Here is a 22,171-nt window from a genome sequence, read left to right on the forward strand (position 1 = left end):
AAGGACATGTACTTGTCATAAGGTAAGGCAGATAAGGAATCCTTGTTTGCCTACTTATTAACTCCAGAGCTGTAGGCAAGTCATTTGACTTCTCTCTGCATCAGTTTCAAATCTGTGAATACAGGAATAATAATATTTACCTCACAGGGTTGTTGTGAGACTAAACGAGATCATGTCACTTAAACGAGGTAATACCTGGCACATAGTAAAAGCTCAATAAGTGTTCTCTGATTAGTATTACTGTCAGATTTTTCATTTATAATAAAGATATAAGGTTATTCAGACTAAAGTATCAAAGATCTTGCTTCCATCCTGTTACAGAAGCTGAGACGTAAGGTAAAAAGTTGTAAAGCTGGCAAAACAAAAACCTGAAATTAAAATCTTAAGTTCCTTGTGCTAATGGTTTAGATGATGACTGTAGATCTAAGATTTAGACTGTCACATTTATCTGTCACGGATAATGAACATTAGTCAAGGGTGGTTTGGCTGTCAGAATCAGAAACTGCTCTGGCTGGGTTGGGTAAAAGGGATGTGGTGTAAAGACACATAGAAATACAGGGAATACCCATGAAATGTTTATGTTTCTGGAAAGTTGCCGGCAGTTCTTCTTTTAGAGCTATAATCTCTGTTGTCTCTGAGAACACATTTGCTCTGTTCCTCAATTACTGTATTTTCAGACCAGCTTCCTATGCGTACTCTGGTGACCTAAGTCTCTGAATCCACAGTTCTCAGTGCAAGCAGTTGCCTCCAAGTCCAGGAAAGAGAATCTGATTGGCTTAGATTAGTCAGGTGTCTGTCCCTGGTTTAATCAGGGATGTAAGGCTGGGTCACGTTACTTACAATTTGGATCTTTCCAATTATGTGTGAACAGTTTCTCTAGGTAGGGCTATGCTTATGAAGGAACTGATTGAAACCTCCAGTGAGTCCTCAGAAATCTCTTAGCTTAATTCTCTAAGGTCCTACCCTATGATGAAAGCAAACCACAGAGGGATGTGACTAAAGCCCGTCAAGGCAGGTCTGGGAATAGAATCAGGCTTCTGATGCTCAGGCCACTATTCTTGCCCTAAGTTGGTCAGTCTCCCTGGAGATACAAAAACTTGCCCACCATACTTGGCAGAGTGAGAAGTGCTCTTAAGATGGCCAGTTTTGTCAGAGTTTGTCTTAACACATTGTTATACTTTTGCTTTCAAAACTGAAGGCATTTAAAACCCATCACCAAAACTTTTCAGGATTCTTTTGACAGAACCCTAAAGTTTATATTTTTCATTATTTCAGAACTAAAAAGCCCCATTTCTAATCAAACTCTATTCTACATTACAGATTGCAACAGAGGCAATAGAAAATATCAGGACAGTTGTGTCCTTGACCCAGGAAAGAAAATTTGAATCAATGTATGTCGAAAAGTTGCATGGAGCTTACAGGTAATGAGCATATGATTGCTACCAAGTACCTGCTGTTTCCTGAGGCTCAATTATTGTCCCCAAAAGATAATAAAAACTCTGCTGCTCCAAACAATGATATGACTTATAAGGATGACATTTTTCAATAATTATCTCACTGAAAATAAGTAGCTTTTTGATGATACTGGGCCACAAGATTGGATTTTTACATATCTTGTGAAAACAATAGATTGGGTCTCCAAGAACTGAAAGGTACAGAGGACTAACCATGCAAATGTTTTTTCACCAGTGCAGGCAATATTTTAAAAAAAAACAAACCAAAAAAACCACCCATCTGGGTGATTCAAGATAAACATTCTTTTAGGGAATTGCTCAAACCTTTATTTTCTTTGGATTGTGTAGACTAAACCAAAGGTGAGACTTGTTATGTGGTTAAAGTACAGTAGTCCCCATTTATCAGCAGTTTTGCCTTCCATAGCTCCAGTTACCGAGCCAACCATGGTCTGAAGTATTAAATGGAAAATTCCAGAAATAAACAATTCATATATTTTTTTGAAGTATAATTGATTTACAATGTTATATTAGTTTCAGGTGTACAACATAATGATTTAATATTTACATGCATTTCTAAGTGATCACCATAAGTCTAGTTTCCTTTTATTCTATATGCTGTTTGTTATAATATATATTTCATATATTGGCCATGACTTTTTATCTTATAGTTGCAAATTTGTATCCCTTAATCTCCTTCACCTATTTCACCCAGCTCCCCATTCCCTTCCACGGTCCTGGCAACTACCACATTGTTGTCTGTATCTATAAGTCTGTTCCTGTTTTTTTGTTTATTTGGTTTTTTTGTTCGTTTGTTTTGTTTCTTAGATTCCTCGTAGAAGTGAAATCATATGGTATTTGTCTTTCTCTGTCGGACTTATTTTACTTAGCATAATACCCTCCAGCTTCATCCATGTTGTCACAAATGTCAAGATTTCACTCTTTTTTATAGCTGAGTAATATTCCCGTGTGTGTGTGTGTGTGTGTGTGTGTGTGTGTGAGTGTGTGTGTACACCACTTCTTCCTTATCCATTCATCTATTGATGGACATCTAGGTTGCTTCCATATATTGGCTATTGTAAATAATGCTTCAGTTAACATAGGTGTGCGCATGTCTTTGTGAATTAGTGTTGTTTTCATCAGATAAATACCCAGAAGTGGAATTGCTGGGTCGTATGGTAGCTCTATTTTTAATTTTTTGAGTAACCTTCATACTGTTTTCCATAGTGGTTACACCAGTTTACATTCCCACCAACAGTGTACTGGGGTTCCTTTCTCTCCATATCCTCACCAGCACTTGTTATCTTTTGTCTTTTTGATAACAGCCATTCTGACAAGTGTGAGGTGGTTCGTCAGTGTGGTTTTGATTTGCATTTCCCTGATGATTAGTGATGTTAAGTATGTTTTCATGTGCCTGTTGGCCATTTGTATGTCTCGTTTGGAAAAGGACCTGTTCAGGTCCTTTGCCCATTTTTAAGTAGCATTGTTTGTTTTCCTGTTATTAGTTGAGTAAGTTCTCGTATACTTGGATATTAACCACTTATTGGATTAATTTGCAAATATCTTCTCCCATTTGGTAAGTTGTCTTTTCATTTTGTTGATGGTTTCCTTTGTGCTGTGCAAAAGCTTTCTTTTTGCTTTTATTTTTCTTTTGGTTTTTGTTTTTGTTGCCCTTAACTATCCAAAAATATATACATATATTGCTAAGAATAATGTCAAAAGCTTACTCCCTATATTTTCTTCTAGGATTTTTATGGTTTCAGGTCTTACATTCAAGTCTTTGATCCATTTTGAGTTTATTTTTCTTTATGGTGTAAGATAGTGATTCAGTTTCATTCTTTTGCATGTCCAGTTTTCACATCATTTGTGAAGAGAGTGTCTTTCCTCCATGGTGTACTCTGCCTCCTTTGCTGTATATTAGTTGACCATATATGTATGGGTTTATTTCTGGACTTTCTATTCTGTTCTATTGATCTATGTGTCTGTTTTATTATGCCGGTACCATACTGTTTTGATTACTATTGCTTTGTAGTATATTTTTAAATCAGGCAGCATGGTACCTCCAGTTTTGTTCTTTCTTGATATTGCTTTGGCTATCCAGGGTCTTTTATAGTTTCATACAAATTTTATGATTATATGTACTAGTTCTATAAAAAAATGCCATTGATGTTTTGATAGAGATTGCATTGAATCTGTATGATGTTTTGGGTATAGTCATTTGGACAATACTAATTCTTCCAATCCATGAACATGGAATATCCTTTCACTTCTTTGTGTCATCTTCAATTTCTTTCTTCAATATCTTATAGTTTTCAAAGTACAGGTCTTTCACTTCCTTGGTTAAATTTATTCATAGGTACTTTATTCTTTTTGATGCAATTGTAAATGAGATTGTTTTCTTAATTTCTCTTTCTAATAGTTTATTAGTGTATAGAGATGTAACAGGTTTATGAATATAAATTTTGTATCTTGCAACTTTAGTTCATTTATTAGTTCTAGTGATATTTTGGTGGAGTCTTTAGGGTTTTCTATACATAGTATCATGTCATCTGCAAATAATGAGTTTCACTTCTTCCTTTCCAATTTGGATGCCTTTCATTTCTTCCTCTTGCCTAATTTCTGTGGCTAGAACTTCCAATACTATGCTGAATAAAAGTAGCAAAAGTGGGCATAACTTTTCTTATTGCTGATCTTAGGGGAAAAGCTTCAAGCTTTTCACCATTGAGTATGATTTTAGCTGTGAATTCATCCTTATATAGTATTTACTATGTTGAGATATGTTCCCTCTATACCCACTTTGTTGAGAGTTTTTATCATTAATGGATGTTGAATTTTGTCAAATGCTTTTACTGCATCCTTCATTTTGTTAATGTGGTGTATTAATGTTGATTAATTGGAGGATGTTAAACCATCCTTGCATCCCTGGAATAAATCCCACTTGATCATGGCAAATGATCCTTTTCATGTATTGTTGAATTAGATTTGCTAATATTTTTTGAGGATTTTTGTACCTATGTTCATCAGGGATCCTTGCCTGTAATTTTCTTTTTTTCTGTAGTGTCTTTGTCTGGTTTTGGTACCACGGTAATGCTGGACTTTTAAAATGAGTTTGGAAGTATTTTTTTCCTCTTTGATTTTTTAAAATAATTTGAGAAGACTAGGTATTAACTCTTCTTTAAATGTTTGGTAGCATTCACCTGTGAAGCCATGTGGACCTGAACTTTTTTTTGTTGGGAGGTTTTGATTACTGATTCAATTTCATTACTAGTAATTGGTCCGTTAGAAATAGAAATAGGTTTACTATTTCTTCATGATTCAGTCTTGGAAGATTGTGGATTGTGTGTGTCTAGGAATTTATCCATTTATTCTAGATTGTCCAATTTGTTGCCATGTAACTGTGGATACTACTCTGTTATCCTTTGGATTTCTGTGGTATCAGTTGTAATTTCTCCTTTTTCATTTCTGATTTTATTTATTTGGGCCCTCTCTTTTTTTTCCTTGATGAGACTGTCTAAGGGTTTATCAGTTTTATCTTTTCAAGTAACCAGCTCTTAGTTTTATTGATCTTTTCTTATGTATTTTAGTCTCTGTTTCATTTATTTCTGATCTGATCTTTATAATTTCCTTCCTTCTACTAACCTTAGGTTTTGTTCTTCTTTTTCTAGTTCCTTTAGATATAAGGTTAGATTGTTTGAGATGTGTCTTGTTTCTTGAAATAGTCTTATATTGCTATGAGCTTCCCTCTTAGAACTGCTTTTGCTTCATTCCAGAGATTTTGGAAAATTGTGTTTACACTTTCATTTGTCTCAAGATATTTTTAAAATTTTCTCTTTGATTTCTTCATTGACTCATTGGTTGTTTAGTCTCCATGTGTTTATTTTTCCAGGTTTCTTCTTGTAATTGATTTCCAATTTCCAGTTTCACGACAATTTATTGTGGTTGAAAAAGATGCTTGATATGATTTCAGCTTCTTAAATTTATTAAGACTAATTTGTGGCCTAAGATGTGATCTATCATGGAGAATGTTCCATGTGTACTTGAAAAGAATGTGTATTCTGCTTTTGGATTGAATAGTCTGTATATATCAATTATATCCATTTGATCTATTGTGTTGTTTAAAACCAATGGTTCATTATTGATTTTCTGTCTGGATGATCTATCCATTGATGTAAGTGGGGTATTAAAATCCCCTACTATTATTGTGTTGTTGTCAATTTCTCCCTTTATTTCTGTTAATATTTGCTTTATATATTTAGGTGCTCCTATGTTGGGTGCATAAATATTTATAAATGTTATATTCTCTTGTTGAATCAACTCCTTTATCACTATATAATGCTCTTCTTTGTTTTTTGTTACAGTCTTTGTTTTAAAGTCTGTTTTTTCTGTTTTAAAGTCTGTTTGGTCTGATACAAGTATTGCTACGCCAACTTTCATTTCATTTCCATTTGCATGGACTATCTTTTTCCATCCCTCCACTTTCAGTCTGTGTGTGTTTTTAGGTTTGAGGTGAGTCTCCTTTGACAACATATAGATAGGTCTTGTTTTATTTTAATCCATTCAGCCACCCTATATCTTTTGATTGGATAATTCAGTCCATTTACATTTCAAGTAATTATAGTTAGGCATATGCTTATTGCCATTTTGTTAATTGTTTTCTGGCTCTTTTTTGTAGTTCCTTTTGGTTCCTTTTGATTCCATCATTATCTCTTCCCTTGATGTTTGATGGCTTTCTTTAGGATTATGTTTAGATTCTTTTCTCATTTTCTTTTGTGTATTTACTGTAAGTTTTTCTTTGTGGCTGATGTGAGGTTCACATATAACATCCTATGTATATAACAGTGTCTTTTAAGTTGATAGTAACTTAAATTTAAACATATCCCAACACTTTACATTTTTACACTCCCCCATTTTATATGTTTATGACACATTTTACATATTATTTTATGTATCCCTTAAAAGTATTGTACTTTAATATTAAATTTACTACTTTTGTCTTTTACCCTTCATACTTGATATATAAGTGATTGACCTACTACCTTTATTATTTATTTATCTTTTCTGGTGTGGTCTTTACTGTTGTATGTTTTTTTCTTATTAATTAATTCCTTTTCTTCTTAGCTTAGAGAAGTCTCTTTAACATTTCTTGTAAAGCTAGTTTAGTGGTCATGAACTCCTTTAACTTTTGCCTATCTGGGAAACTCTTAATCAATCTTTCAATTCTGAATGATAACCTTGCTGGGTAGAGAATTCTTGGTTGATAATTTTTTTTTTTTCATTTCAGTGTTTTGAATATGTCAGACCACTCCCTTTCAGCTTGTAAAGTTTCTGCTGAAAAAATTGCTGATAGTCTTATGGGGTTTCCTTTGTGCATAACAAGTTGTTTTTCTCTTGCTGCTTTTAAAACTATCTCTCTAACCTTAACTTTTACCACTTTAATTATAATGTGTCTGTTTCTCTTTTGGTTCATCTTATTTGGAACTCTCTGGGATTCATGGACCTGGCTGTCTGTTTCATTCCATATGTTAGGAAAGTTTTCAGCCATTATTTTTCAAATTTTTTTCTGGCTCATTCTCTCTCTCTTCTCCTTCTGGAACCCCAGTAATGCTATTAATATTATTCTGCTTGATGTTGTCCCAGAGGTCCCTTAATGATTTTCACATTTTAAAATTAGTTTTTCATTTTGCTGTTTAGTCTGGGTGATTTCCATTGCTTTGTCTTCCAACTCATTGATTTGTGCTTCCATTTCATCCATTCTGCTGTTGAACCCCTCTAGTGTATTCTTCAGTTTAATTATAACTTCTATTTGATATTTAATTACATTTGTATTTCTTTGTCGAAGTTTTCTCTGTGTTCCTCTATTGTTTGCCTGAGATCGGTGAGCATCCTTATGACCATTACTTTGAATTCTTTATCAAGTAGATTACTTTTCTCCATATCCTTAAGATCTTTTTCTGGAGTTTTGCCGTGTTCTTTAATTTGGAACAAGTCCTCTGTGTTCTCATTTTGCTTGACTCTCTGTGTTTGGTCCTATGTATTAGGTAAAATTGCTACCATTCTCAGCCTTGAAGGAGTGGCGTTGTATAGGTGATGATCTTTCTCATTCACCCTTGCTTTTGGTTGTCTCTCAAACCTTTGTGATTGTCTAGTCTGTCTGTGTTAGTCTTGATATGCCCCCAATGTTAAGAGTGTATCAAGATCTGTCAGTGCTCCAATGGGAGGAATCTCACTTAGGACCTTGCTTCAGGCTGATTGGAAGCCAGACCCTCAGGCAGCAGCTCTTGTAGTATGCAAATTTACACAGTCATGTGGGACTGCAATCATTGTCTCTGTTGGCCTCCAGACCAGGAGACCTGGAGGTGTCCCCTGGAAGACAGTTGACAAAATTAGGAATCCAGACAAGTGTTCAAGCTCCTTTCAGAAGTCTTATCGAGCTGTAGTGAAACCAACAGGGTGTGCAAGGATGGTGTCTCCCTGTTTTCATTTTCTGGGAACACCTCCTTAGCTTCTTGGTAAGTGGTAAACCTGAAGCTTGTCTCTCAGGCTGAAACTCCAGGCTAAGTAAATAAGCCTTTTCACAGGAAGACTAGGGTTGCGTTTAAGTCTGCTGTTTGTGCAATACCCTCGGGGTGGTGACCTGCCAAGAACTGTCTTTTGGATTTTCAAGTTCTCATGGAGCTCAGTTATGCCAGCCCTCTTGGCCACCAGGGTCAGGTGATCAAGGGGTATGTGGATTTCACCCACCCTCTGGATTTAGCTAGATAGCTGTAGAATGTAGAGAGTGGGGCTCGCTTGCTGGTTTCAGGGAGGCTATGGGAAAACGTCTTGACTGCCCATGCCCATGAACTTTAGCAGTGCAGCTAGAGAGTGTTTTGTTTGTGCCCAACCAGGCTTTTGGCTGGGCGTGGGAGACTGTTGCAACTACTTGCCAGCCCCAGCAGGGCAGTGGGGGAATTTTGCAATTTCTGACACTGGCAGACTTTAGCTAAGGAGCAGGAGATTGCTGAACATTCCCAATCGCTCACCCCTTCCAAAGAGCAGGGAAGTGTTGCAACCACTTGCACTCTTCTCTGGTTTCAGCAAGGTAGTGGTATTGTGTCACCACCATTCACCCACTTGAATTAGCAGGTTAGGTAGAACATAATAATGGTGTCTACCAGCTCTTCTGTCTCCAGGGAACTTTTCAACTGTATCCCTCCCTTCCAGTCAACAGTTTTAGGTTAACAAGTGACTCTCTTTCCCACATTGTCTGGATGCTTTTTCAACTGATGGTTTTGTTTGTTTGTTTGTTTGTTTGTTTGTTTGTTTGTTTGGTCTCAGTGTGAGTACAACTACACAAGAGCTCTTTAAGAGGGGAGCCTATTTCCCAGAATACTTTGGGTCCCTTAGATGTGAACATCAGCCCTGTTGGTTTTCTAAGCCAGATATTTTGGGGACTCATCTCTCCAGTGGAGCTCCTAGGGTTTGGGGTGCCAGATATGGGCACCAACCTCTTGCTCCTCTCAAAGTACCTGTCTGTTGAGGTTGTTCCCTATTGTGTGCCATCACACCAGGGGTGGGATTTTTGTGAGAGCATGTATCTGCCTCTCCTACCATCTCGATGTGGTCCTTTTATCTTTAGTGTGGAAAGCAGCAGTTCGTCTAGTTTTCAGATCATTTTCCAAGGGAAATGATTCATATATGGTTGTAAGTTTGGGGTGTTGTCTGTGGTAGGAGGTGAGTTCAGGATCTTCCTATGCCACCATATCAGACTTCACCTATCTCATAAGTTTTAAATTGAGCTCCATTATGAGTAGCGTGATAAAATCTCACACCATCTTGTTCTGTCCCATCCAGGAACCCAGGACATGAATCATCCCTTTGTCCAGCATATCCACAGTGTGTACACTATGTGCCCATTGTCACTTAGTAGCCATCTTGGTTATCAGATAGAATGTCTTGATATTGCAGTGCTTGTGTTCAAGGAACCCTTATTTTACTTAGTAGTAGCCTCAAAACTCAAGAGTAGTGATGCTGGCAATTTAGATATGAGAAACTGGGAAGTGCTTCCTTTAAGTGAAAAGGTGAAAGTTCTTGATTTAATAAGGCATTTTTGTCACCTCACATCATTACAAGAAAGGGGAGTATAATACAATAAGACATATTGAGAGAGAGAGACCACTATTCTATTTTATTATTAATTGTTTTTAATATCTTACAGTGCCTAATTTATAAAATAAATTTTATCATAGATATGTATGTGTACGGAAAAACAGTATATATATAGGGTTTGGTACTATCTGTGGTTTCAGGCATCCGCTGGGGTTCTTGGGTTGTATCCCCAATGGATAAGGGAGGACTACTGTATTCTATTTGTCCTCTGGATGAGGACCAAATCCAACCTGTTATAAAAACAAAGACACATAGCCTGTTTCACTGGTTTATACTTGAGCAATTCAAGCAACTTCCAGTGGCACAATTTGCCACTTATTTTCAATCAGGGCCTGTTTTTATAAATGAATATATTTTAGCACTAACAAAATCAAGTACAACTTAGATTGCAACTCTGTAGAGTAGAGCAATAGTTTGAACACTTTCATATTTGAAAAAGGATAGTTGAAACTCTCAATTTACTCCATCTCTTTAGTTATGTATACTTCATGCAGCTACATTTTTCTGTCAATTTGATGTTTGTCATATAAGTATATATGTGTCATTACCTGTAAACTTATGATTTATTTTAAACTTCAAGAGAATTAAGGAATAATAGAAAGCTGGAGCTAATTTCTAACTTGATTATAATTTAAAGATTCAATAGCATTGTCAAATTTTCAGTAATGTTAAGTTAAACAGCACATAAGTTAAACCATCCAAATCTGTAAAACTTTGAATTTTCACTCTTGGCAAATGCCATCCCTCTAATCTGAGAGTAAATAAATTGTAGTTATTTGGGAGGATTTAGAATAATAAACAAGCTGTAATAATTGAGTAATGCATGAGGTCTAATTAGAAATGGTATAAAAAAATTATATTGCTGATGACTTCTTGCTCAGGGAAGAACATCTGACGTGTGTCTGTAGAAACCTCAGACCCTATAGTGACCCTACTTTTTTAAATTTGAAACATGAACTTTGACATAAGAAACTATAACTAGTCACAGAAACAAGATAATAATATTAAATAAATCACATTCAGACAATTCAAACTTTAGTCCTAACTTTGACATCTTTGATATTTTTTGACACAACAATCATGTTTATACCATAAGGGTTGAATATCTGGGTTATCAGATATTAACATGTAATAATAACAGCAACTATCATTAGTGCAACCACTATGAGCGAGGTACTATGCTAGACGTTTATGTTGTTAGTTCTCAAAACAATTCTGCATCATACTGGTTATTCCCATTGTACAAATCAGAAAAGTGATATGTAGAAAAGTTAAGTCACTTACTCAAATATAACTAGAAACAGAATAACTGGCAGTCAAGTTAAGCCCAGGTCAACTGGACTTAGAAACTGTGCTCTTTCCACAACTTAGTGCTAAGAGGGGTCAAAGGGATGGTTATGAATATGCTAATTTGCTTTTCAGGAATTCTGTGCGGAAGGCACACATCTATGGAATTACTTTTAGTATTTCACAAGCATTTATGTATTTTTCCTATGCCGGTTGTTTTCGATTTGGTGCCTATCTCATTGTGAATGGACATATGCTCTTCAAAGATGTTATTCTGTAAGTAACTTTAAAAATATTAAAGTTATGAAAAATATTAAGATTATTCTATAATAAGGTTTTAACAAGTCTATGCAAACATTTAAAGTAGGAAAAAACTCTTGTTCTAAGATGACGTTGGAGAGTTGAATCAACCACAGAAATCTGATCTTGTCAATATTCCAAGTTGAGTTTAATCATTGAGTGGGCTAAAATTACCAAGCTCATGAAAATAATCATAAACCAAAATTTTAGTAATGCATTGAACGGTCAGGAAGATGGCAAATTTCCTTATTGTAAAATGACGGCAGAAATAAATCATAATTAGAAAGTTGCTGGTGACCACAGACTCAAAACAGAGGGTCAAGTAGCTTGCTATTTACCTGCAGCCAAAGCTGACCTTGACAATGGGATAGGACTGCTTGACTGAAGTCTAGCAAAGGCTCTCTCCATTACCAGGCATGGTATGACCCTGCCAACGTTTACCTTTTAGCCTCTATTTTCTTGGTTTTCAAGACTAAATGATGGTCTTTCTAACTGATGCATTACTTCTTTCCAAGTATGCTAAATGCATTCAATTAGGTTGCAGTCTATTCTTGCCAAAGGGAAGCCGTTCTTTTTAAGGTCACTTGGCATATTTCTGCAATGATGGATTTTAAAGTACTAGTGAACAAAATGTTGTTGTTTTTTTAAACAGGGTCAACACAAGGAAAGTGAAAGTGTTTAAGAATTATTCTTTTATTTACATCCAAAATTAAAATAACCATGAGAAAAGTATATCCCCGCAGTGCCACCCCCAAAATGTATACATTTTAAGAGATGTTATCCATGTATTTTCAAAGTTGAATTGAATTACAGTAACAATGTGTAGCATAACATTGGCTCAAAAGATGGCGTTAATCAAATGAACGCGTCGTTCATTGTATTCCAATTTTAGCAATATTTTTCCTTTCTTAAAATGTGTATACATTTTTTTGTCACCCTTTGTATAATCTCGTATCAATCAAGATCCCAACAGGAAACAAATGGCACTGCAAAAGGGGTAACTGAGGAGAGTTTGCTAAAGGATATATTTACAGAGGTGTGAGAAGTGTTAAGGAAAGCAGTACCAAGGGGGGCTGTTAACACCTCCTCAGTTCCCAGTTGGGAAGTGCTGAGACTCTGAACCTAAAGGGTAGGAGGAGGGAAAGAGTTCCAGAACCCAGTATAGCAGCTTTCTGTCATCTTTGGTGGGGGGATACCAACAACACAACAATCCAACAAGAAGCCAACCAAATAAATACCCCATCCTGACTCTCCTTCAGCTCTCCCGTCCCCTGCTAGTGCCTTTCATTGCCAAATCCCATCAGAAGTCGGAGGACAAGAAAACCTCTTGCTGCAGTCCATGAAAGTCAGCCTCTGACAGACTGGGATAGTACAAAATGGAGGTGGACAGAGTAGAAAGTGGTTTTGGAGAGACAAATGGAAATATTCAGCTCTGGGAATTACAACTTGGAGTATTTTTTATTGTCTAGAAATATTTCACTGAGAAAATTGATCCTGCTTTTTTGTTGTTTCGTTTTTACCATTAAAATGTTGAATGCTAGATAATTGGAAAACAATGTTTTAATCTTTCATACTAAAGCTGGATTACAGGCTGTATACGAAAGCTAGGCAGCTACATATGAGTTGTTCGTCACTATTTTAAAATTTAGTTTTTGGTAACAACCTTACCAACTATTTAAGGGAGAGACTATATCCATCATGCCCATCCCCATGTCCTTAAAACACATTTTAATATCTTAGATTTAGGAAGTTTGGAAGATGAAAAAATTTTTAACTTCTCCATTATTCCTAGATAGAAAATTTCCTCTCCCCTCCGCTTTCACTGGGGGAAGTAAGTAGCTTTGTGGAGGTGTAGATCCTCAAAATTTTTAATCCTTCCTAAAAGTTGTTATAATCTATATTCATTCTTTAAAGAATGTATAATTGGAAAATAGACCTTTAGCTTAGGACAATTGTTTTCTCGGTGTAGTATCATTAATTATTTTAATTGTAAGAGGAAAGCTATTTCTAATGAAGACTTATTTTCCTAATAAAAATTCTTTACAGCGATTCTTGTCATTTGTGTGGGAATGCAGAAGAAACCACAAACTGGAAGTCAGGGCTATAGATTCAATAGGAAACATCACTCCTTGTCTAGTGCTGATCAAGTCCCTGAAGCTCTCTGTGCTTCAGTTCCTTCAACTCTAAAAAGGGTATATAACTAGTTATTAAAATTACTTGAGACCACAAATCAGATTCAGTTATGAGCCACTTCCTGAAAGAGAACAACTTTGGAAAGTTCCATTAACTCTAGGAAATTAGAGGCTCCCAAAGGAAGCCAGAAGGCAGGAGAGTTATAAAGAGACACTTGGCAGCGATCTGCCTTTATTCTGGATTTCCTTTGTTACTGGAATTTCAGGGGAATGTGTATAGGGTGCGGGCATGACTAAGGGAGTAAAAAAAATCAGTACTGGTTAGCAATATGTCTTTAGACTTTCAGACATATGCAGTTAATTATACCATGTTTCCCCGAAAATAAGACCTAGCCAGACAATCAGCTCTAATGCATCTTTTGGAGCAAAAATTAATATAAGACCCGGTCTTATTTTAATATAAATTATAGTAAAATAAGACCAAGTCTTATGTAATGTAATGTAGTGTAATATAATATAATACTGGGTCTTATATTAATTTTTGCTCCAAAAGATGCATTAGAGCTGATTGTCTGGCTAGGTCTTATTTTTGGGGAAACAGGGTACAAGCTAATTTTTGAATTCCTCTCTTTCTGGTCTAGGGTGTTTTCAGCAATTGTGTTTGGTGCGGTGGCTCTTGGACACGCTAGTTCCTTTGCTCCAGATTATGCTAAAGCCAAGCTGTCTGCAGCCCACTTATTCATGCTGTTTGAAAGACAACCTTTGATTGACAGCTATAGTGAAGAAGGCCTGCGGCCTGTGAGTTCCCTGCTGCCTGATGAGTTCTTGGTTAATTTTTTCCTAAAAGCTTGCTGTCTGCTCAATTATAACTATAGGATAAATTCATAGTAATTACACTGACATTTATTTATCTTTGTGATAGTTACAGGGCTAATATTTGGCCAACTCTTTTGGCCTTTCTAAATTTCTTAGTTTCAAGGATTCTGAAGTTTAGCATATCAAAAGTAAAACAACAACAAAAAATCCAGATGTACTAGAACTGGATAATTTCAGTGAAAGTTGTTAATCATTTCTGCATGAAGCTATATGCATATAATTCTGTGTTTAAAGGCAATGAATGATTTGGCTTTAATCAATCACATTTTGTAATGACTGAGTTACAATTGGTTAAGAGGGCCACTTTATTCACAGTAAGAATAATAATCCCATACTTCACTATCTCCTAAGTTAACTCAGACTTAAGGTGGGATGTTCCTTGCATGACACGAGCTGCTGCACATTTTAGTGCACGAGAAGCAGTGTGAGGAAAGGGCTGGGGACTTATACAACCTTTCCAGGACTTTATCAGGTATTTCACGTAAGGAAATTGCTGTACCTGGTGAATGAGATAAAGGGAGTGAGAGAAGGAGGCTGCCAGGGCTTGAGACAAGGGCTGTCCACTGAGACTGCAGGTAGAAACTGTTCTCAATTCCAAGCCCTTGGGCCTTTGGCCACTGACGTGGCGCCAACCTCAAAATCATCATTTGAGAAAGCTAATATTTGTCTTAAATGATCAGAAATCAAGGTTACGTAACGACTCTCTGTACTGTGACTACCTAATCTAACCTATACCCCCATCTCCCTTCTTCATTTTATGTAATAACTTGCTATCGATATTAACTGGTACCAGCACTTGTACTGAATATGAGTTTTATGTTTCTCTACTATAGTTTTTGGAAAAGTTTCCTTGAAATAGTACTTTTTATTCCAATAATTATGAGACCAATTCTAATAGCAATATTTTTAAAAAATTTATTTTAGAGTAAGTTTGAAGGAAATGTGAAATTTAGTGAAGTCACGTTCAACTATCCCACCCGGCCAAACGTGCCCGTGCTTCAGAGGCTGAGCCTGGAGGTGAAGAAGGGCCAGACACTGGCCCTGGTGGGCTCCAGCGGCTGTGGGAAGAGCACGGTGGTCCAGCTCCTTGAGCGGTTTTATGATCCTTCGGGCGGAAAAGTGGTGAGCACACTTTCTTAAATTAGTCACTTGATTTAAGGCTATATACTTCAAGTGGCTAAACCAATATTCCCAGAATGAGAAAAACTGGACAAGACCCGTATTCCTCTTTGATACAACAACCACATTCTATAAACCTCGAACTGTCACCCATAGTCACACAAATATATGGGGACAAGCGGGTAGAACATCTGGAATTTAGTCCAGAAAACACTGAATATGAAGGTGACCTCTACCCGGTCATGGGCCTTTTGAGCCAGCGTGATCCTAAGTAAACCCTCAGTTCCTGGTTTAAAAGGTAAGACAAAACTCCTGCCAGAATTCTAAGCGGGCTCCCAGGCTGGGCAGTGCCTGCTTATGTCCTCCCCACCTCCTTCTGCTTTGCCTTCTCTCTCTAACCCTGAACTCAAGGCTCTCTCACTTTGATCCTGACCTCCAGCCCTTTATTTGGTTTTCATCATTGATTTTTCTGGTATCTAACCCCTGGCTCTCTTCCATAAGTGAAGGCTTGGTTCCTCCCTTACTGATAAGACCTGCCTCTCCAATTATTGGGATGGCATCCACTGACTAAGCCCTGGGAGCCAACCCCGGGGGTAGATAGTCACCAAAGTATTAAACCTTATTTAGTTGTTTCTTTTGCTTCCACTATTACAATTACTCTGCAGGTATGAATACAGGCAAACATTCTGTAGGTCTGATGTACTAATACTATGGTGGGAATTTCTTTCTTTATTGAGAGGTCAAGACTACTTGGACTTGTGTCTGTTCCTTCACTGGTGACTTTATCTTGCAGGGAGCTGCATGCTCAGTTACTGCTTCACAAGGCTCTTCTGGAAGCATCATGCCCCCTGCTTATAGCAAACAAAAAATAAAACACCACCAACAAAACCCTTCTCCCAAAGACACTGCCCTTAGAGCTTGTTCACTTTCCCTTGAACTTTTGTCTTCAGTCTTGTCACAAAGACAAAAGTTTAAGGCTGGTAGTTCTCAGGAGAAAGGCAAAGGTAGGACAAGAGTAACTAACTTTCAGAATCTGGGGCTGTGCTACTGATCTGCTTTTTGTTCTGGTATGCCCGCAGGAGGGGGACAAAGTCCCATCGAAAGAGTGGAAATCATTCAGAGGATAGCAGATTTTTTTCCATCCTTTTAACACTGTATTTTGAGACGCAGTTTTAAGGAATAGAGCAGGGGTGTCCAAACTTTTTTCAACGTTTTTCACCAAGGGCCACATGCGGTAAAATACACAAACAGCCGGGCCACTCCCTCGAGGGGAAGTACGTCTTGCCTCACCTGGTTTATTTAAGTAAACTAAATATATTTTTGGAATTTGCTGCGGGCCAATTAAAAATGGATTGCGAGCTGCAGTTGGCCCTCGGGCCGCAGTTTGGACACCCCTGGAATAGAGAGATCTAATTGCAGGCTTCTGACAGGCAGAGGATGGTACACTTGCCGGGAGGAGGGCAGATAAGGACAAAGACAGGAATGTGGAAAGACAGGGCCAAACATGCTACCATTTTGTGCCAGTTACACCAAGAGATAGCCTGAACACCATAAAAATCATTTTGTTGGTTATGTTGCCCTCCAACAATGTTAAGTGCTTAAAGGCCATGAGGCTGGGTATTTCACGAACTGCTGAGGCCCACATGCAACAAAATCCTCCAATCCTTAATCTAGTAACTTACTGCTTAGTTGTTTTTTGTGTTTCTTTTTTTTTTCCCTTTTTAAGCCCTTCTTATTGTTTTTGGACTTTGGTTTTCAGCTCCTAGATGGTCAAGAAGCAAAGAAACTCAACATCCAGTGGCTCCGAGCCCAGCTGGGCATCGTGTCCCAGGAGCCCATCCTGTTTGACTGCAGCATTGCCGAGAACATTGCCTACGGGGACAACAGCCGGGTCGTGTCACGGGAAGAGATCGTGAGTGCAGCCAAAGCAGCCAACATCCATCCTTTCATCGAGACCTTACCGCACGTAAGTTAACTGGTAACTTCTTAGGATGAAATCAGAATGCAGTTTTCCTCCACAAAACATTTCCTGAAGTTATACTCCAACAAAGTCTTATAACAGAATGTGTCTATGTACTAGCACTGTGGCCTTGGACAAGATACTGAACTTCACGATACCAGGTTTTCTTGTGTCATGTCTATCTCATACAAATGTAGTGAGAGGCAAATAATGTGACGTCAGTGCAGCCTCTCTCAGGATGCAAACTGGTGGTTGTGGGATGCATTCCAACTGCAGCCATGTTTGGCTTATCCCTTATGGTACTTTCAGTTTTAATTACACACTTTATTTTTTTGCTTTACCTACTTTCCTCCAATGACATCTTGCAAAACAACTATGACACTGACGTGGGTACAATCCTCTGCTCTTCTTCAGACTTCCCCAGTTTTACTTGTGTGCATTTGTATATGTATGTATTTAGTGCTATGCAATTTCGTTGCCTGTGTAGACTCATGTATTCATTATCACAGTCAAGATACAGAACATTTCTATCACCACAAAGATCCCTCATGTTGTCCTTTTAAAGCCACATTCTCACCTTTACTCCCCCCAACCTCTGGCAACCACTAACTGTTCTCCATTTCTTTAATTTTCTACTTTAAGAATGTTATATGAACATCCATATAGTATATAACCTTTTGAGATTAGCTTTTTTCACTCAGCCTACTTGCCCGAAGTTGTTGTATCAACAGTTCATTCTTTTTTATTGCTGAATAGTATTCCATTGTAGGGATGTGCCAGTTTGTTTAACCATTCACCTGTTGAAGCATACTTAGGTTGTTTCTAGTTTGGGACTATTAAAAAGAAAGCTGATATAAATTTGTGTGTGCTGAAACGTTTTAGTGTGAACCTAAGTTTTTACTTCTCTGGGATAAATGTCCTAGTGTGCAATTGTTGGGCCATATGGTAATTGCATGTTTAATTTTCTAAGAAATTGCTAAACTATTTCCCAGAGTGGTTGTGTGCCATTTGACATTTCCACCAACAAGTATGAGTGATAGTTTCTCTATCTTTGCCAGCATGTGAGAACTGTACCATTCTCAGAGGTGTAGGGACATCTCGGAGTGTTTTGATTTCCTAATGGCAAGTGATGTTGAATATCTTTTTATATACTCATTTGCCATCTATATTTCCTCTCTGGTGAGATGTTTATTGTCCATTGCCCTCTCTTCATGTTTATTGCCCATTTTCTGTTTGGATTTATTTTTGTTTCGACAGATTTTTATATATTCTAGTTATTAGTCCTCTGTCAGATATGTAGTGTGTAAATATTTTCTGCCAGTCTGTTGCTTTTTTTTCCCCTTCCTTTTAAAAGGACTTTTTGCGGAGCCAAAGTTTTTAATTTTGATGAAGTACAATTCATCAGTTTTTCTTTTCACAGATTGTGCTTCTGGTGTCAAGTCTAGGAATTCTTTGTCTAACCTCAGGTTCTGAAGACTTTTTTTTTCCCCTAAAAGTTGTATGCTTTTATAGTTTATGCTAAGTCTATGGTCCATTTTTGGTTAATTTTGGTAGAAGGCTGTTTATTTGATTCCTTTGGAGAAGACATGTACTTTCCAGTTTCCAGGGTCCCCAATTCCCTATTACTTCATGGCTACTATGATGGTAGCCAAAGTGCAGTGAAGTCAATACAGATTTGAAAAATATCTAAGGTGAGAGTTCAATGAAATGATTTTCTTCAGCAGCTGCTAAACAGGAGTAGTCCTGAAAAGATGACTTGAGATCCCTAAAACTGAGGGCAGGAATCATTCATTTAGCATCGGCAGTTCCACTGGATTAAACTGAAATACGGCTTAAATTATTTTTATTGTTATATTGCTATGATTAGAAGTCACATACACAAAATTTAAAACCGTCCATGTTGGTTAACCTTACAACTCTTAACATAGTCATTGACTTCAACCAAGTATTGCTTTGACTGTGAATAGAAAAACTTTAGAGCTTCAGCTTTTAATTTAGATGACATTGAATTTTAGGACATTAATTCACATGATGTACATACAGTGAATTCAGTTCACTGTAAACTGAACTGGCTCAATTTGTACTTTTATTCATTCTATGCTTTTTTGGTTTAGAATGTCTCTCAATATCCAGCTCCCAACTTCTCTCCAAAGGTATCTTTATCTCCCCTTCTTCTCTCACCTTATCTGTACAATTTCTACTTCCTTTTTCTGGTCTTTCACAGCATGTTGTGTATACTACTCATTTGATACTTACTTACTTGACCTTATATTGAATGCTGTATATGTATTTTCTCTTTAGATTATAAATTCTTTCAGGGTAGAAACAAAGCTGAATTCATTTTTTGTATTTCCTACAATTCTGGGCATAACAGTTACTCAGTAAATATTTTAGTGAATGAATGAGTTTAAGAGAATAAACTAGGCTCCATGTGGATCACATGAATATATCAAAGATTTTTAAAAACCTTAAATATTAACATTTAAACTTTGAGGACTCTAATAACATCAGACCAATTGACATTATGATAATGGTAGGAATTTGAAAATTTGTTGCAAAATACCATTGAGAACTAAAGTCACTAGTTTTCTATTTTGATTTTGAAAATGAACAGTCTGTTAAATGGAAAACATTAAATAGACAATTATATAGTTGGTATAGAAACTTTTTAATGATTCCAAATATTTTTTCCTTATAAGTAGAACTGTCAAATGTTAAAAAGTGAAAGTTTATTCAATATAGCATTAGTAATTTTTCTGGGTTAGAACTTTATTAATTTTATTAATGACTCACTTGCAGAAATATGAAACGAGAGTGGGAGATAAGGGGACTCAGCTCTCAGGAGGTCAGAAACAGAGGATTGCTATTGCCCGGGCCCTCATCAGACAACCTCGAATCCTCCTGTTGGATGAAGCTACATCAGCTCTGGATACTGAAAGTGAAAAAGTATGGCCTTCCACCTAATGTCTCATTTAATTTGTAAAAGAGAAGATTTTGTGTGTGTGTGTGCCATCAACATATTTTGAAAAAAATATGTAAGCACCGAAAGAAGTAAATAGAACATTAGACAATAGTTATTTTGATGTAGAATATTTTATTCTTTCCAGTATTTTTTAGTTTTTCTAAAATGATCACGTATTACTTTTAGAAATTTTAAATACTTATGATTAGTATAAGAATCTATTTTTGTTATAATTAAAATGAACATAACTTATGGAATATCCAATTATATAAATACACATGCATAAAGCTGAAGATTCAAAGAGATAAGGAAATAAGTTTTCTTGCTTAGATGGTAAAATTTTTAAATTTCCTTTAATGTTAAAATTTATTTATATAATTTTTAAGAGAAGTCTTCTGTTCTGATTTATCACTAGATTGTCCAAGAAGCCCTGGACAAGGCCCGAGAAGGCCGCACCTGCATTGTGATCGCGCACCGCCTGTCCACCATCCAGAACGCAGACTTGATAGTGGTGTTTCAGAACGGCCGAGTCCAGGAGTGCGGCACCCACCAGCAGCTGCTGGCACAGAAAGGCGTCTACTTTTCCATGGTCAGCGTCCAGGCGGGGACACAGAACTTATGAACTCTTGTTATACACTAAGTCTTAAAAATAAACTCAAATCATTCTCCAACTTTTGCTGACTTGTAAAAGAAGTTTTTAAGTCACGGTAAAATGTTGGTATGTCTTATTCCCGATCAATTTAGAACATCCAATTTGGGCTTTGGTATTACAGCATTGGAAATTGCGACGTTATAAATGACGACTTTCTTGATGAAATGTGAAAACAGCCCAGCTCTTCCTGAGTTATCAGAAACATCAAGAGAAAGAAGGGCAAAGTTCAGGTATAGAAAGCTGTAGAATTAATAGAAGTCACAGAGGGAAAACTCTTATGGTCCTAAATAGTTGGGTAGATGACAGGATGTTTTAGGAACAATTTTCCCAAGTACAAAGGAAAAATAAATTGTTCAAAAGCCTACTCTCTTCCTTGGTAGGTTTCCAAATTTATTCTATTGAGGAATTGAAGTTTTTAAAAATGACTGTATCTCCGGCTTTATCATCAAAGTCCAAGAGGAACTGAAAATTTCCTTATACAAGGTAACTTTGCAGGCACACATTTGTTCCATAAAGCAAGAAAGAGACATACTAAGTATTTCTTCTAAGAAATGTTTAAAACTCATGAATAAAAATTACACATATTATCTCGTTACAAATTGCTCTATTGGAAATATCAACAAAATGCTGTTTCTATAGCAGCAGCATTACTTTTTACAAATTATTCTAATTTTCCCAGAATATGAATCCACTTCTCCTAACAAGAGGAGATATGTTTAAAGAGCAAAAAGAAATATCCAAGACAACCTTGGAAGCTAATCACACTGAAGTTTTTCCCCCCATAATTTATTGCAGCAATATCAATTTTATTGCTGTGACAAGTTGTTTAGGTCAGTAAACTACTCAAACCAAGTCCTTCTATGTGTAATAAACCATATACTATATTACCAAAGAATGTTTCAAATGTGACCATGTGTATCAGTAGATGGCATTTCAGATTAATCAAGAGAAGAACAGGGCAAGGAGTACATTAGCACAGTGACACAAGGTGAGCAGAATTCAGCCTGCTCTTGTTGCCACACTTGCATGACAGGGATTATGGGGCATCTGCCCCTGGGAATTCTGATTCAATAGGTCTTGGCAGAGGCCCAGGAATCTCCCTGTATGAAGCATTCCAGGTGATTTTTAACTTCAGGCAATGTAGGGAAAACATGTTAAACCATGAGTAAAAAGAGGCTTCTCTGCAGGAGGTGATCAGTTTCTAAAAATACCCAACTCTTTAGATATTATTTAAAAACAATCAATCGAATGATTCTACAGCACCTGGCAATTTAGTCTACAAAA

At 36.7% G+C, this 22,171-nt stretch overlaps 1 protein-coding gene across 2 annotated transcripts in view; it reads left to right on the forward strand.

Moving 5' to 3' along the window:
• Positions 1-21,222, forward strand: part of ABCB4 (ATP binding cassette subfamily B member 4) — a 72,433-nt gene extending 51,211 nt beyond the window's left edge. The window contains exons 22-28 of one of the 2 annotated variants that reach the window (XM_033087998.1): positions 1,321-1,421; positions 11,022-11,162; positions 13,960-14,116; positions 15,119-15,316; positions 17,073-17,279; positions 20,073-20,219; positions 20,651-21,222. In XM_033087998.1, coding sequence (XP_032943889.1) covers positions 1,321-1,421; positions 11,022-11,162; positions 13,960-14,116; positions 15,119-15,316; positions 17,073-17,279; positions 20,073-20,219; positions 20,651-20,857 — 1,158 coding nt within the window. In that variant the 3' untranslated portion in view covers positions 20,858-21,222. The remainder of the gene's footprint in view (positions 1-1,320; positions 1,422-11,021; positions 11,163-13,959; positions 14,117-15,118; positions 15,317-17,072; positions 17,280-20,072; positions 20,220-20,650) is intronic. The other variant, XM_033087999.1, reaches the window with a different exon arrangement.
• The last annotated feature ends 949 nt before the right edge of the window (positions 21,223-22,171 follow it).

Source organism: Rhinolophus ferrumequinum, chromosome 20 (genome assembly GCF_004115265.2).
Source record: "Rhinolophus ferrumequinum isolate MPI-CBG mRhiFer1 chromosome 20, mRhiFer1_v1.p, whole genome shotgun sequence".
Classification (NCBI taxonomy): Eukaryota; Metazoa; Chordata; class Mammalia; order Chiroptera; family Rhinolophidae; genus Rhinolophus; species Rhinolophus ferrumequinum.